General features: G+C 39.9%; 1 protein-coding gene across 7 annotated transcripts in view; it reads left to right on the top strand.

Moving 5' to 3' along the window:
* The window catches only part of ARVCF (ARVCF delta catenin family member), a 1,038,475-nt gene extending 1,025,331 nt beyond the window's left edge, over positions 1–13,144 (top strand). For 6 of the 7 annotated variants that reach the window (XM_077461693.1, XM_077461692.1, XM_077461694.1 and 3 more), the window contains 4 exons: positions 257–310; positions 2,698–2,789; positions 7,816–7,930; positions 11,844–13,144. In XM_077461693.1, the coding sequence (XP_077317819.1) occupies positions 257–310; positions 2,698–2,789; positions 7,816–7,917 (248 nt within the window). In that variant the 3' untranslated portion in view covers positions 7,918–7,930; positions 11,844–13,144. The remainder of the gene's footprint in view (positions 1–256; positions 311–2,697; positions 2,790–7,815; positions 7,931–11,843) is intronic. The other variant, XM_077461696.1, reaches the window with a different exon arrangement.
* Positions 13,145–17,001: the final 3,857 nt, after the last annotated feature.

The following is a 17,001-nucleotide window of genomic DNA, read 5'->3' as shown; positions in this document are numbered from 1 at the left end:
AAATATGCAATACATTTTTGTGCTATTGAGGTATTACCCTGTTTTTACCAAGCCTTGCCCAGTAAGGAGACACAGTAAGTGAAAAAGCTAAAGCTTGGTCATGCACATCTGGGGAATGTGTAAGAGCTCTCCTTCTTGCCAACGGGTTAGAACAGTGATGGATAATAAATCTAAAATATCAATGATCATAAAAATGCTTGTAAGAGGTACAGGATGTAGAATAGGCTTTCTGAATAAACCTTTTCTTGCATTGCAGCAAACAAGAAGTCTGGGAGCCGTGACATGATCCCCATGGGCGAGCTTGGTCCTGGTAAGGAAACTATGAACAATCCTTTTCGCTTGATGTTCAGTCTTAGAAAAAAACAATCAAATTACAAGTGTTGGAGTAGCTAGCACTGACTTGTTTTCAAAGACTCAGGCTCCAGGGCTGTCAACCTCACTGCTTGGTCACTGCTCTGGAAAAAGTATAGATTGCATTGGATGAGTGACTCCAGCCCCAGTGCTTCCATCTTCAAACACAACTAAGTAATGGCAGCTTCCATATTTCTGCCCAGATTCATTTAAAGAAGAATGTCAGTCAAATTAAAAAATGGGAAGTTGCCTTAAAATTAGACTTTTCTTACTTTACACTTACCCGTTAATACTTCTAGCACCGTTTTTTCCCATCGGAGAGCAGCTAATGTGCGGTCAATTGTCTGACACCTTGAGAAATGTTGTGCCTGTGAACAACTCCTCTACTGCATCTTGATAACTCACTGAACAGGGTTAGCTGCTTTAGGACAATAGATTTTTTATTTTTTTTAAACTGGTTCAGATCCACTCAGTCCCCACATGGATCCCCTTTGTAATGTGTATCCCGACTATTCGAGGAACAGGGACCCTTTAAATACTTGTTGTTTAAGAATGTTATTTTTCCAAAAAAAAGAAGCCAACAAGCCTATTATTATTATTATTTTTATTATTATTATACCCGATTTATATTGCGCCGGCAGTTTGCACAGCACTTTACAACATTAGGGTAGACATTACATTACAATACAGTTCAAGACAGGGGGAATCAGAGGGCCCTGCTCGTTAGAGCTTACAGTCTAGGAGGGCGGGTCAAGCTATACAAAAGGGTAATGGCTGTTGGGGATGAGCTAATGGAGAAAATAGTGCAATTGTTAGATGGAGGCAGGATAGGCTTCTCTGAAGAGGAACGTTTTCAGGGATCGCCTAAAAGTGGATACATTTGGAGACATTCTGACAGATTGGTGTAGTGAGTTCCAGAGGATGGGCAAGGCTCGGGAGAAGTCCTGGAGGTGGATATGGGAGGAGGTGATGAAGGAGCTAGAGAGCAGGAGGTCTTGGGAGGAACGAAGTGGGTGATTAGGTTGGTATTTTGAGATTAGGCTAGTGTGTAGCTGGGGGCAGAGTTGTGGATGGCTTTGTAAGTAAGTGTTAGTATTTTGAATTTAATTTGTTGGGCAAGTGGCAGCCAATGGAGGGATTGGCAGAGAGGGGTAGCCAATTTAAAGGTAAGCCAATGAGGAGGGAATTGCAGTAGTCAAGGCGAGAGATAACCAGGGAGTGAATCAGGAGCTTTGTGGTTTCATTGGTTAGAAAGGGACGTAGTTTAGAGATGTTTCAGAGGTTGGGACGGCAAGCTTTGGAAAGTGATTGGATGTGGTGCCGAAAGGAGAGTTCAGAGTCCAGGATAACACCTAGCACCCTGACATGTGTGGATGGGTGGATGGTTGTGCCGTTGCTCTTGACAGAGAAGTCAGGGGAAGAATGTTTTAAAAAGTTGTGTGCATCAAGTGCTTTTTTTTTATTTATTATTATTTTTTTTTTTAAGTATCTGAACCAGAAATGAAGAACTTTGAAATATAGACACCAAAACATGCTTTAAGAAATGTGAAATATGCATATTAGAGGATATATGCACTATCCATAGCTCAATCTGTCCAATTCTGCGGAGATCTTTTGCATGGCCTGCCTGTTCCTGTGCAGCAGCCCTGGTTCAAATTCAGTCTGCACTATGCCCCCTGCCTATTCATACTTCAGTTCCAGACACTCTGTTGGCAACATGTAAAAATGTTGGAGTTTTAGAAGTCTTAGTCCGAGATTTAAACCATATGTGGGCAGGATGAATGTAACAAGTTGATCAACTTGGATACATCCAGCCTGCTGGATTTACTTGTGTTTATCGCTAGCAGCAGCTATAGCCGGTAGTAATAATCACAGGCTTCCCCCGCCGGGAGAGCACAATGGCTCGGTGGGAGGGATTCCCCTTTCAGTACAGTCTGTGTTTATGGGGGAATCGTGCGAAATTCGCATGGTTTATGGTCTGCCTTAATTTCTGAAACATAGAGCTCAGTTGAGGACTGAAAAGCAAGGCTATACATTGCTAAGCCGACCATGCAACAAAGATTTTCAGGTAGCTGCAGTTTACGCTTAAAGTAGAACAAAAGGCAACACTGTATTGGGTTCAGTTCTACTTCCTGCACAGTTTAGTGGAGGGCTGCTGCACTAAGTGCCCTTCTACTTTAATGCACTCTAGAGTGTGACGTGCACCCGAAACTGTACTGAAGCCTTATGTAGCTTTTAAGAGTTGGGCCAGGCCTAAATGACAGTCGAACTTCATTTGTGAATCCAATGCATTTGAGTTAATTTGCTTTAAACAAAACTTGAACTGTGTTTTCCTCCTTCTATTAGATGGCTATTCCACTATTGACCACAGGGACAAGGAACGCAAGTACAGGTCAAATGAAAACATGGTAGATCTATCAGAAAAGGAACCCTTGAAGGTATTTTGACAATGAGAAGAGAATAAGAGTGGCTGTGTGTAGCAGTCTGTATTGGTGAGGGAAAGTGATCTGTTCTTGCAAATGCATTCTAAATCATAAGCATGAATCAAAAAGATTTGATTGTTCCCAAGCTTTTTTTATTCACATTTGAAATAGTGTACATTAAACATTCCCTCAAAATTGATGTAGGCCTCACAGATGATCCAGCCTAGAAAATGATGGCTTTTTTGATGTCTAAATATATATGATTCTGTGATTGCTCATGATAACCAATTTGGACATTTCCATAACTGACTAACTTACTAGCTCTGATAGGACTTTTACTACAAGGTACTTATGGACCATTGATAGTATAGCTCATGAGGGCAGCACCAAGCCACAATAATACAAACTTTTCCTCATCTGGCCTTTCCTGGAAGTTTCTGGATAAATTCAGCCAAAAACACTGGGTTAGGCCTTACTGTGAAATACATTCAAATGGTAGCTCTACAAATTCAGCAGATGGCTGGCTTCTTGCAGAAGGGTTGTCTTGTTTTACTTAATGCATACGCCACCTAAGGGAGTGGAACTTGTGCAAAAATGTCAATATTATTTAGCTTTCATCTACGTCAATATGATATTTAATTATAGGTCTATCTCTTCATTTAATTCTCCTTGAAGTAAATTTATCAAAACTGGTGCAGCCAGCATCTGGAGCAGCTTTGCATGGCAACCAAGCCTCTTCTATCTTTCCTTTTCAAACTGAACGAGTTGTAGATAAAACACCAATACAGCTGCTCCAGATTCTGTATTCTCCCATTTGGATAAATTCACCCCTTCAGCGTACATGATAAAGCAAGGCAAGCTTCCTTTATGTATTCTGTATGTTGGCCACTAGGTGGTGCTATGTAATCGAACTTATGGATTTTATATTGCTTGTAACCTGTCATTTTTATTCAGTCTACTGAATTGGCCATTTCAGAGGAAAAATTTGATAGCCTTAAAATAGTGACTCAGATGGGGTTTTTTTTTAATGTTTTTTTTTTTTTTAATGCGCAGTTATTTTTTATAAATATCATTCCTCACAAAGTAGTACTAATAACTTTTTTTTTTTCTTTAACTTTTAAACACCATGATGTCCTACATTAATACACTAATAACTTTTTTAGGCCTTTTTTGAATATCTCTTTCTGATTTGTCTTCAGACCACCTTATAACATAATACAAATTACTGTTTGTAATCTTAAACCAATGTGAATTAAGCGTGGCATGAAGAAACAATGATCATAGAGCATCATAGAGGAAATACCATTATAAATTAAGCTAGGCATACCAGTGTTTAGCACATGATGTGTGTGTGTATATAAAATGTGTTCTAATCCTCATCTAAGTCACAACAATAGACAAACACATGCTTAAAGTGGTTGTAAACTGTTGTGTTTTTCAACTTAATGCAAAGGATGCATTAAGGTGAAAAAACTTCTGTCACTAAGCAGCGCCCCCCGTTCATTCCCCCGCCAGAGACACAATCTACCTCTCTGGTCGGTGTTCTCGGCTCTTGATTGGATAGATTGATAGCCGTGCAGCCATTGGCTCCCGCTGCTGTTAATCAAATCCAGTGACGGGGGGGGGGGGGGGGGGGGGGTGCAGGGCGAGTCCAGCATTCTGTGTCTATGGACGCAATTGCTGGACTCGGGAGCGCGCCTGCAAGGTAACCCCCAGGGAGAACGGTAAACTCCTTAAAAGAAGCGATGCGGGGAGGAGCCACGAGTGCTGTTGGGGGACCCCAGGAGACGATGATTGGGGCCACTCTGTGCAAAACTAACTGCGCAGTTGAGGTAAGTATATGTTTTTTGTTTTGTTTTTATATGAGGGTTTACAACCCCTTTTAGGCATGTCTTTATTGAACACGTGCATTAAACATTACCTCACTGAGGATTCTGCATTGTGCCTTGGGAGTCATCTTCACAATCAGCATTGTGAAAGAACAATCAAGGAGTAACAGCTAAAGGCTCGAAGACATGAATGGAACTGGCAAACATCCCTGTTCATGAATCTACCATACTCAAGTCTTTAAACAGGCAGGGTGTCCATGCCATGGAGGAAGCAGCTGCTCTCCAAAAAAGAAACGCTTCTTTGCACCTGAAGTTTGCCACAGATCACCTTGCAAACCACAATGCTACTGGAAAAAATGTTTTGTGGACTGATTGAACAAAGGCTGAATTGTTGTGAGAAGCACACTCAGCACTATTCATGCCACATAAAAGGGCACAGGTTACAAACATTAAAGCATCATCCTATCGATGACATGAGGTGGTGGGAACATCATGGTTTGGGTTTGCTTTGCTGCCTCAGTGCCTGAACCACTTACTATCATCAAGAGGAAAATACATTTCTAAGTTTACCAAAATATCCTATAGGATAATGGTAGGGTTGCTGTCCGCCATTTGAAGCTTAGTAGAAGTTGGGTGATGCAGCAGGACAATGACCCTTGGCGTCAAAGTAAATCCACTACAGACTGGCTTCAGAAAAAAAGCACAGTCATATCCCAGACCTTAACCCCATAGATGCTGTGGAGTGACCTCAAGAGCTGTTCACACCAGCCATCCTACAAAGGTTTCTGAGCTGACACAGCTTTGTAAAGAGGAATGATCAGAAATTCCTCCAACATTGTACTGGTCTGATCCAGAGCTACCGAAAACAGCCATTGTTACCAAAGGAAGTTCCACCACCTATTACCGACATTTTACCGAACTTTTTCCTCCCGCACTGAATGTTTAATTGCCGTGTTCAATATAAACATGAGAAATTTGCGTTGTTTGCGTGCTATCAGCTTAAAGAGGCCCCCCCCCCCAAAAAAAAAATTAAGTCAGCAGCTACAAATGCTGTAGCTGGTGATTTTTTAATATTGGTTCATTTACCTGTCCAGGGATCCGGTGCAGTCCTCAACTAGGCTATATCTTCACCGGTCCTCAGGCCCCAGCGCCAGCTTGTTTTTTAAAGGAAGATGGCTGTTAAGCCTTTGCGGCTTTAAACTGTTTACCACTGCGCATGCGTGGCCTGTACTGCACTTTCTGCCTGGTTACGACACATCACAGGTCTCAGAAGGCTGCGGGTAAAGATGTGGGCTGAAGTCCTGCTCAGGTTGCCTAGGTGATCCGAGTGGGTACTTGTCAAAACCAGGTACCCACTACCCAAAAAAGTCCAAGTATGGTAGAGGAGTGGGGGGCGGTAAAGCTAAACTTTCCTGTTTGGCTGCAGTTTCACTTTAGGCTCCTTTTGTTTGTCTATTGCGACTTAGATGAGAATCGGATCACATTTTATGGCAAATTGCTGCAGGAAACAGTTTATTTTATTTTTTGAAAGAAAAAAAAAATCTGGATGTCTTAAAGGGGAAAGCTAAAGGGATGTCACCCCATTCCTTGTTTAGCTACCAGCAAGTCCCTAACCTGAAACAAGTATGCATAATAAAAGTAAGATTTGAAAAATTGAACTCCCATCTGTCATGCCTATTCCAGGTCATTGACTCGCTGGACAGTAAAAATTAGATTATGCTGAGCTTGTACATCCAGTTGTGAACGTTCCTTATCTCTGTTCTCACAGGTGCCCTTAAACATGAAAAAGGGGTGTGGTGAATTTGGCATTGCATTGGTTTTAGACCGTCCATACACAGCGTGAATTTGGTTGCAGGAAAGAAATTTGCTTCCACCATTACAGACAGTGTTGATGCAGAAATCCCTCATGCCGGGCCATCCTTACCAGCAAAAGACATTGATTATCGCTAGCAGCTATAGCAGCCGCTAGCAATAATCGCAAGAGAAATCGAGCAGGCTGGTTTGTACCCAAGTTGCTCGATCGATCTTGGTGCATTCAGCCTACCCACTAACTGTTCGAATCTTGGCTGGTTCAGCAGGTTTCAAGCTGTGTATGACCGGCCTAAGTGGAAAGTAGTCTGTAAACTCCCTTGCTATTCTGTTCACAGTTGTGACTCCTACTGCACTATTTCTTACATCCCTGACCTACAGTTTAAAGTGGTTGTAAACCCTTTACAACCATTTTATACTACAGGCAAGCCTATAATTAGGGTTTCCTTGTAGCTACACTGGATATCTCTTAAACCTACACGTTTTAGGAGATCTCCCTGTATTTGCATGTGACGGCAACGGCAAGTGCCTGCTATTGCTGCAGTGAGACTGTGCCGTTACCGGCGGCTCACACATGCTTGCGTGGGAGTGACGCCATTGTGGTCTTGCACAATCACTGCGCCAGAGCCCCGATACCCGGGAGTAACCCCCCGGGGAGATGTTGGCCACCAGAGTGGTGAACGAGGACTGCTGTGGGGGCTTCAATCTTGGGTAAGTAATTTACAACCACTTTAATGGTCTTTTATGTTTTATCTTTTTACGTCATACCACCTCTGGTTTACTCCTTAAACCAGACCTTAATTGGAAAGTTGTTAATGAATCTGAGAGCAAACTGGCAATAGTGTTAGATTCTGGAAAAAAATAGCTTGAAATAAACATTAAAATAACATATTATACTAACAAATGCCCACGAAAGTGGTATAAAGGCACATTTCTTACATAATTTCCATAAGGAACATCTCATCCTCCCATTAGTGTTTCATTTGAAAAACTGACATCTAATATCCTGGCTAACCTATTTAGAGGCTGTACCTTTTCATCAGATCCAACTTGGAGTTGGCTCTGATAAAGGGGTGCTGTCTTGAAACATGTTGGGCAGAATATTAGAGGTCAGTCTTAGAAATAAAGCTGACATTTATTATTTTTAAATTGAGAAGTGTTAATTTTTGTAGTGTTTCTATTATCACTTGGGTAACAGATTCTTAATGACAAATGATGGTCTGGGTGTGTAATATGAAATTTTGCGCTAGCCTGCTGTTTTGTTTCTCTTTTTTGCTTGTTTTGGCACTCCTATAACCCCTCACTGTATAAACTAATTCCTTTTCTTACAAGCCTTGTCTGGTGTTGCTCCTCTCCTGGCATTAATATCTGTTTTACTCTCTTCTCCTTTTCTGCTGCTGCAGAATGACTCAAATAAGAAACACATTACCCGGAGTAACAGGCCTACTGTCAATCTGGTGGATGCACGCGACACTAAACCGCAGCCTGTTGACTCCTGGGTCTAGATTTGCATGCATGGTAGGTCTGTCTCTTGTGTCTCTGGGACCTTGCTTATGTAACTTGTTGCACTGGTGTTATCAATTTAACCCACCAACAATAATCTTTGAAGATAATTTCTCATAGGGCATGTTTAAAATTCTGCTACTCTTAAGAAAATCCCCAAATGCACATATTTCTGCTCTCCCGCCTACACCTCTTCATTTAACTTGTTCATATTTTTCACTTTGCCTGCACTGCCAACACTGAAATTGTATCTTTTGTAATTCACAGTGTAGCTGTGCCTATTCAGCGATGTCTGGGGGAAAAACAATATGCCACAACCATTGTTTACTCATTCTTTTAGCACATGCGTGTTAGATTACAGTGCATATCCAAGGCTTTGTTCTGCTATATAATTTGTTCAGCATCTAAAATCTTCCATCTTCAAATAGAAAAAGCTACACATCCGCCACAGCTTTTTTTTCTATCAAAAAGTATTTACAACATCAAGGCCAAACTGCTCTCTGCCTGATCTTATTCTTTCTCCAGGGCCTAATTATAAAGGTGAAGAGTTTTTAGTGTTGGGCAGAGATACTTCTACTTTTTTAATGTCTCACAATGTAAATACCCTTTAGGAAATAAAGCACTGATTTTCAGTTCAGTTATAGCCTAACTCCAAGCACAAGAAGAAGAAAAAACCCAAACTGCAAGGGTTAACTTAATCATCAATTCTAGAATTACAGTGTAATACTTGCATTACTCTTCCTGTACTCTTCCTGTAGGCTTTTTCCATCCAACCCATCCCACAAGTGGTCGTATGCTTGCTACCTCATGTACAAAGCAGGATAGATAGCCCTGCATTGTATGTAATAAAACTGGGAGAAAGGGGGGGGGGGGGGAGAAAAAAAATGGGGGTTTGAATAAATGGCACCTGGATTTAACTGGCTAACTACACCTTTTGAAAAAAAAATCTTCTTTTAGCCGAAAATAATGTGCAATTATCCTTTTGCAAATGAGCCTACAAAATATTGCAACTGGAGCCAGTGGCTTGTTGGTGTAATGCCAGGCTCTCACAAACTTTCAGCTCCCTGTCCATACCGAGCTACAGTCTTTCCGTTATAGAGCTGGAGGAAGTGTCCATGCACGACTAGTGTGGTGATTACTGCACTTCTATTAAATCAAGAACTAAAAGTCCATCTGCCACTGTGGCAAAAACTGTACTTGTATGGAAGGGTAAGTGGTGTTGTGCTATTCCTCCGTGAATAATACAGTGAAATGAACAATCAATATAAAGGTGTGCAATAATGAGCAATAAATGTTCAAACAATACAAGAAGCAAGGGTGATTATTATCACAAACTTATATAATGTCCAATAAACGGTGCTCAAAGGTAACCGGTAAGATTCAGTTCTCCTTTCCCTCTCTGTGGACTTTACCCCGGATGCATTCCTGTGATTCCTGTGATGTCATCCATCAGTGTCTGATGCTGAGTTCCTGCTCCCTCCTGGTGTACACAAGACATGTAGAGCCACTGAGGAAAACATCTCACAGCCACACACTATGACCGGATCCAGACCCAGGGACCTCCAGACGGACTCCATACATCTATACAGATGAGCTTTTTATGTTCTTCTTGTAAGTGTATTATGATACCATGCCATTAAAGCAGCTTTTCATACTACACTCAGGTGGCGCTTCCTGGTTTCTCCCCTTTATAAACGGTGCTCAGTTCTTCTTTAAACCAATCCAACAGGTTCACATGGAACTGTAGCCCTAGGATCCTGGATCATATATTCCATACAGATGAGCTGAGTAGAAGGATATTGGGAGGAAGGATCACCAGCTCCTTATTGGAACCTGACCACAGGGCTCTTTATATGTGGCTATGAGGTGAGAGTTCTGTGAGCACTGAGGTGTTGGTGGAAGCACAGGGAACCTGTTGGATTGGTTTTTAAGAAGAACGGAGCACTGTTTATAAATGAGCACTTGATGCCTATCAGTTTATTGGACATTATATACGTTTGTGATCGCCCTTCCTTCTTGGCTTGAACATTTATTGCTCATTATTGCACACCTTTATATTGATCATTTCACTGTATTATTCACTGAGGAATAGTGCAGCACCACTTACTTTTCATTTATTGCACATGTAACTGTGAACACATCAGGTTTGCAGCAATTTCTTTGAGTCCCTTTTTTTTGTTTATACATCACCATAGTTGTATTTACTTTTTTCAGTTTCACTTGTTTAATACATAGTAGTGCGGGGGATCACAGTCACTTAACAAACTGTACTTGTATTTCATACACAAAACACCAATTCTTTGTAGCGGATTACTTTAAAGGGCATATAGATACCATATTGGCACCACATCAATATTTCAATAAAAACACAATTTTTATTATACAAATATTAAAAACACATGTAACATATATCCAATACTTGTACACAGGCTTTATAGGACTACATAGTAACATTCCACATGTCAGCGCAACGCGTTTCAAATAATTCTACATCCTCTTCAGCAGCACATGTGAAATGAGATCCATACGATTTAACTCAGCCAGTTAAGAACAAAAGATGTGTGGCTCTGCTAGGGCATGATTAATGTAGATCATCCTTTTCAAAAGGGGCAAGGAGGAGCAACAAAAGACTAAAGCACACCAAGTCTTTACACAGGGGACACCATAAAAACCGCTAGACCCAAAATGGCTATCCAGTTTCAAAGCGGGGGGGGGGGGGGGTTGAGCAGCTCACAAATCTCCTTTTGGTCCAAAGAAAAGTCCTATATAGAAACACAGGCCCCCGGGATGTTATCAATCTTATTTAGTCTATAGTGATCTAGCCTAGATGTTCAACTGCCCTTAGCAAAGAATAGGAATTTGCTCCAGCTGAAATCTGTAGCTGCCAAACTGTAGAGGAGTGGAGCTTTTTATCCAGATAAGCCCTTGTTTATATTGTGATCACCAGGATTAAAGATGATTTAAAGAGTGTTCTTGTGCTACACATGTAACCAAAGTTTGGGACCTACTTATAGGGTTTAGATTTTTGCACCCAACCATGTTATAAATGTGCTTATATGGGAAATTGAAAGGCCAGTCTCTATAAACCTGTGAAATTTATAAAGACTGTTATTTAATTAAATGGTCCATGATGAGCTGACAACAAGTTGTTGATGAAATTATAAATTCTTTCAGTAATTTACGGCTCTGTTCACATGCATGCCAAAAGGGGGCATTTTCCATGTGTTGTCAGCACCGGCCAAGTGCTCCCAGCCACTGGCTTTGTTACTGTGAACTTAGTCATACAACTTATTAAACAATTCTGCATTTGTGCGACACAGTCATGTTGTACCAACTCAAATGTTGAGTGCAGCATTTGAGCCACACTATTCCATTAATTTTTACTTTTTCTACCAGTTAATTAGTAGCTGCAAAATGCTAAGAATGATCTGCTTACATTGGTTATGGGAACTTATCTGTAACTGTGTTTAGGGCTCGTCACACCATTGTGTTGTGGTAACAAACCAAGCATGGAATAATGTGCCGTTATGCATGTGAACGGGCCCCTATCCTAACATGGTCATCAACTAAGCTTTAACTGCATCAGCTGTTTTATAGGAGATGGCTACGCTTAGGTCAAACACCTATATAAAGCATCCCATTTCTAAGCTGCACTGAATTTTAATACACTTTGAACCCCAATAATGCAGTTTCAATGAGTAATTATTTAATGTATAGTTGAATTGTGATATCACACATGCTATGGTTTGCATAATCTTTTCTCAACATAGATAAACGTAATTCTTTCTAGTCGAAATTGGCCTTTTCTAATAGATATTTATCATGAATTCTAAGCAGTTGCATAGCTTGTCTATAGACCTGTGTTTTGAAAATTAACTAGCTTATCTCGATTTTCTTCTTACTATTGTTTGTTTTTTTGTTTATGCAGGGATAAACGTGCAGTCATTCTCTTCGGGAAGGCATTTTTTTATGTTATAATTTTTATTTTTAAACCAAGAATCACAAATTTGAATACATGTAGGAGGTATCATTGCCCACCACTGCCATGATGTTTTCACAGGAGGACCATTTTGGTAAAATAAGACTGGATGAAAACTGCCATCTGCTGTATCTGAAAACGAAACTTTTTGATCATCGCCAAAAATCGCTGTTGCTTAATTTTACTTAAGAATTGACACTTTTTTAGAACATATGTATAGTATATATTCATAAAGCAACATTCCCTTTCAAGCATCCTGCACCATTTGAAAAAAATGTCTTACTCGTGGGGAGCAAGGCTGGTGCAGATTATGGGACTAGGAAATGGAAAGAAGGGGAATGTTTATATTGGACATCTTCCTGCACGGAAAAAGCCACAAAACGTTTCAAATTGTTGGATAAAAGAATATGAGCACTTTTTCTTTTTACTGGCTTTGTGTTTGCAACCTCGGTGTGAACTGTGAAGAGAGAAAAAAAATATTATATTGAAGTTTTGTGGCCTGAGGTGCATAGAATTTTATTTTCTCATCAAAGAGTAATGGGATTATCATTAGGTTTGCAGTTTTTCCCAAGGTGGAGTAAATTGTAAGTTGCCGCATGGAAGAAGAAAGTGGAGACAACAAAAAAGCCACAAAGAAAAAAAACTTCTTTTGCTGTAGACCCCACGGGTTTCGTCTTTTGAGAAAGAAGTGGAATGTGATATGTGAGGCTTCATTTACCGGCAGTAGATCATTTCCCTAGGTCACTTTTTTTTACCTGTATACGGAATGCGCAAAAGATCAACTCAGTTCTGCCAGATTCTCAAGACCTTCACAGGACTTTTACGCCAAGTGTGCATGTCATCAACCGGAATACATTTACATTTTTAAATTTTCGAAAATAGAGAGTATATATATATATATATATATATATATATATATATATATATATACTCTCTATCTCATGCCTTACACCATTTAGTGGGCTCATACAGTAACCTACCGCGAGTAAGAGCTTGCAGCCACAGTACATTTGTAAATTTCAATTTGTGTGCAGGCAATTCTGCTGTAAAAATACTTTTGCCTTTTAACTTGTGCTCTTTCTTCATTCACATTGCAAATGATTCCTTGGAAGGTGACTTTCTACTTTGCAAACTGTCTTGGAGTCTTTGCTGAACAGTTTTCTCATTTGGCCATTACCACAACCGTTTTATGACCTTTTATCATTGAACCATTGCTGCAATTTTTTGATTAAAATAAGAAATGACAGTCACAGTTGAATTTTAATGTATTTTCAGTAGGTGCTCAAACATACATTCTTCAAAAGGGTTAGGTGTTACTTGTATTTTTTATTTTTTTTGTTTGGGGTGGTTTGTGGATGGGTTAGGGTTTGTAATGATTTTCATGATATACTTGTGTGTGTAGGTACACTCTAAGGCACAGTTCATGCCCATATATTTTAGTGGTGCATTGTGAAAGGAAGCCACTCATCAGAGAAACTGGGAGTCCATTTCACCCCTCCTTCTAATATATCCTTTAGATTGCTAGTTGCCTGGCTGTTATGCTAGCGCATTCTTTTAATACTGTAAATTCCCGACTTGGAACAATGCACATCAAGAAAAGTCAAAGTAAAGCCAGAACTCCTAACTCGCTTATTCAGAGTAAGTGACTCTTAAGCTATAGGTGAACCCTCACCTTGTAAAACTACCCATTTCATTTCAAATAGAAAGTCAAGGTAAAATGTTTAGTACGTGTGTATTATTATTTTTTTTATTTTTTATAAGTGATCATATAACCTCTGCTCTCAACTGCATAAGGGGTTTGGAGATGTGGAGAATGCAGTGGGGCATATCAGCAGGAGGTAGGAGTAGTACACTGTTCTTCAGTGAAGAGCTGTAAAGGGGGGGGGGGTGCATGTCAGCACAAGTCTTGGCCATTGGAGAACAGGCAGGCTATCCTCCCAGCACAGCCAGATAAATTAGAAAACTTTGAGAAGGATGTGCTATGATGCCTAGTGTGGTCAGTTTGAAATGGGTAAGCAAGGGTACTAGCAGGATCACTAGGTATTTCACACAATGCAAGAAAAACAAAGATACCATGTACTTGTGTTAAAAAGTAACCTGTTAACACATACACCTATCCAGAATATGAAATGGTGGGATAACATAACACTAAGTTTTGACGTAAAGGCAGCCAGGTGACTAGTTTGTCCCAGATTTTGCTCATTAAACGTAAATGAGCCTTATATAATTTTCAGAAACCTAGATGGTTTTGAAGTGGGATTTGTAATATAAAGGCTGTTGCCAGACTCTGGACCAAAGTTAATTACTTCATTCGTTTTAATTTAAAAATTTTAAACTATATGCACACTTACAGCCCTACACAGTCCCCCAGCTCCTCTGCTGTTAGGATTCATGGAGCAGTACATTTCTTTTGGGGTCTGTTCTTACGCTTGACTATTTTGTCAAATGTCAGAATGTTCCTATTACGCCACACATGGCAGAACAGTTAAGCGCCAGTATCCATGTTGATGGTTGAAGATGTTTAGGCAGCTTCCGGTCCCAGGAAGCTTATGCATCTATTTCCGTTGCACATACAGTTGTGCTCATAATTTGACATACCCTGGCAGAATTAGATTTCTTGGCTATTTTTAAGCAAATATGAATAACACAAAAATATTTCTTTCACTCATGATTAGTGTTTGACTGAAGCCATTTATTGTCAATCAACTGTGTATGCTTTTTAAATCCTAATGGCAACTGAAACTACCCAAATGACCCTGATCAAAAGTTTACATTCCCTTGTGATTTTGGCCTGTTAACGTGCACAAGCTGACACAAAAGGGTTTGAATAGCTATTAAAGGTAACCATCCTCACCTGTGATCTGTTTGCTTGTAATTAGTGTACGTGTATAAAAGGTCAATGGGTTTCTAGACTCCTAACAGACCCTTGCATCTTTCATCCTGTGCTGCACTGACGTTTCTAGATTCATGGAGAAAGCAAAAAAAATGTCAAAGGATCTGTGGGAAAAGGTAGTTGAACTATATAAAACAGGAAAAGGATATAAAAAGGTATCCAAGGAATTGAGAATGCCAATCAGCAGTGTTCAGACCCTAATCAAGAAATGGAAAATGAGGGGTTCTGTTGAAACCAAACCACGGTCAGGTAGACCAACTAAAATTTCAGCCACAACTGACAGTAAAATTGTTTGAGATGCAAAGAAAAACCCACAAATAACTTCAGGTGAAATACAGGACTCTCTGAAAACACGTGGTGTGGCTGTTTCAAGAGGCACTTAAAGAAAGATGGGTTGCATGGTCCAGTTTAGCTTTTTGGCCACAAACATAAAATCTTAATTTGGAGGAGAGTCAACAAGGCCTATGATGAAAGGTACACCATGCCTACTGTGAAACACTGAGGTGGATCGCTGATGTTTGCTACAAAGGCACAGGAAATTTGGTCAAAATTGATGGCAAGATGAATGTAGTATGTTATCAAAAAATACTGGAGAAACATTTGCATTCATCAGCAAGGAAGCTGCGCAAGGCCAAGTTGACCTGTCATTGGCTACAGAAGAATAAAGTCAAGGTTCTGGAGTGGCCACCTCAGTCTCCTGACCTCAATATCATTGAGCCACTGTGGGGAGATCTAAAACATGCAATTCATGTAAGACGGCACAAGAATTTACAGAACCTGTAAGCTTTTTGCTAAGAGGAATGGGCAGCTTTACCATCTGAGAAGATAAAGACTCGTCCACAAATACCACAAAAAACTTCAAGCTGTCATTGATGTTAAAAAGGAGGCAATATACGGTATTAAGAACTGGGCTATGTAAACTTTTGATCAGGGTCATTTTGGTAGAATCTGTTATGATTATGCTTTAAAAAGAGTAAACACAGTTGATTTATAATAAATAGCTTCAGCCAAACACTAACCATGAGTGAAAAAAAAGTTTTCGTTATTCATATTCTCTTTAAAAAAAAGGCCAAGAAATCGTAAATTCTGCCAGGGTATGTAAACTTATGAGCACAACTGTATTTCTCTGTTCCAGAAGTTAAGGCATTGTAAGTGGGTACAGCTTGATGTGCTGTGAAGGTGCATCATCTCTGAATATATGAGCATGAGTCTTCTGTTTTCTGTGGCAGCGTAATGAGGAAGGGGGGAAACTGCATTAATGACTGTCCGTTCCTCCCCCGGGCCAATGTATTGAAAAGAGTGATCATTAATAGAAAAATGTATTTCACAATGGTTATTTTCTCAGCAATGCTTCAGGTTTTGCTGTATCACAGTAAGTTTTTCTGTGCACCAACCCACTGTACTGAAGCGCATATACATTTATAATATCCGTCAAACCACAGGTGTAATTACTATGTGTTGGTCACACAAAATTTATAACACATTCTCGGTTATTGTGTATGTGACTTCTCTGCAAGATTTTTCCATTTTATGATATCCCAATTTGCTTACTGGCATCAACTCTGTGGGTGATGTACCAAAGACAGTACATGAGATCGTATCTGTGTTTTGTTTTTACACCTATTTGGACAGCTTTTTGGGGGGTTTTTTCTTGCTTGTTTGCAATGTTAATTCTGCCTTTTGACTTTGCTATATTACCATACAAAGCATGCTTTCAAGGAACTTGGCCTTTTTAAGGTCATTTTCTATAGCCGATGTGTGCAGCCTGTTGCCTGGAATCGCATCGGCAGCCCCTGATTTTGTATTTTTTGTCCCCCGCTTGGAATACTTACTTGCGATTCCAGAGGAATTGCTTAGACGTTTTGGGATGCCAATGGCAGAAAAAAAAACTGAGTGTTTCTTTCTAGTCTTTGATGTTTTCGTGGTGCCAGGTGAGCGGCTTAACAGGACTATATGTAGTGAATACATATATTATTAGCCGGCCATGAGCACTAGAGTTCAGAAAACCTTACTCTTAGACAAATGTTTTGTTATATTAGATAATTATAACACAAAGACATCTAAAGTAAAATAGAAAGAATGCTGCATAAAATGACTGCATATCTACATGATGTACCCTCTGATCCCAAATGTCTTCTCTGATCTTAGCAGTCTTTGTCTTTGATATTTTATAAACCCTGCATACTTTTATTCCAAAAAAAAACAAAAAAACAA

This window comes from Lithobates pipiens, unplaced genomic scaffold (assembly GCF_037356315.1).
Source record: "Lithobates pipiens isolate NorthernLeopardFrog02 unplaced genomic scaffold, aLitPip1_a1.2 Scaffold_3, whole genome shotgun sequence".
Lineage (NCBI taxonomy): Eukaryota > Metazoa > Chordata > Amphibia > Anura > Ranidae > Lithobates > Lithobates pipiens.
This window is presented reverse-complemented; position numbering and strand designations above follow the sequence as displayed.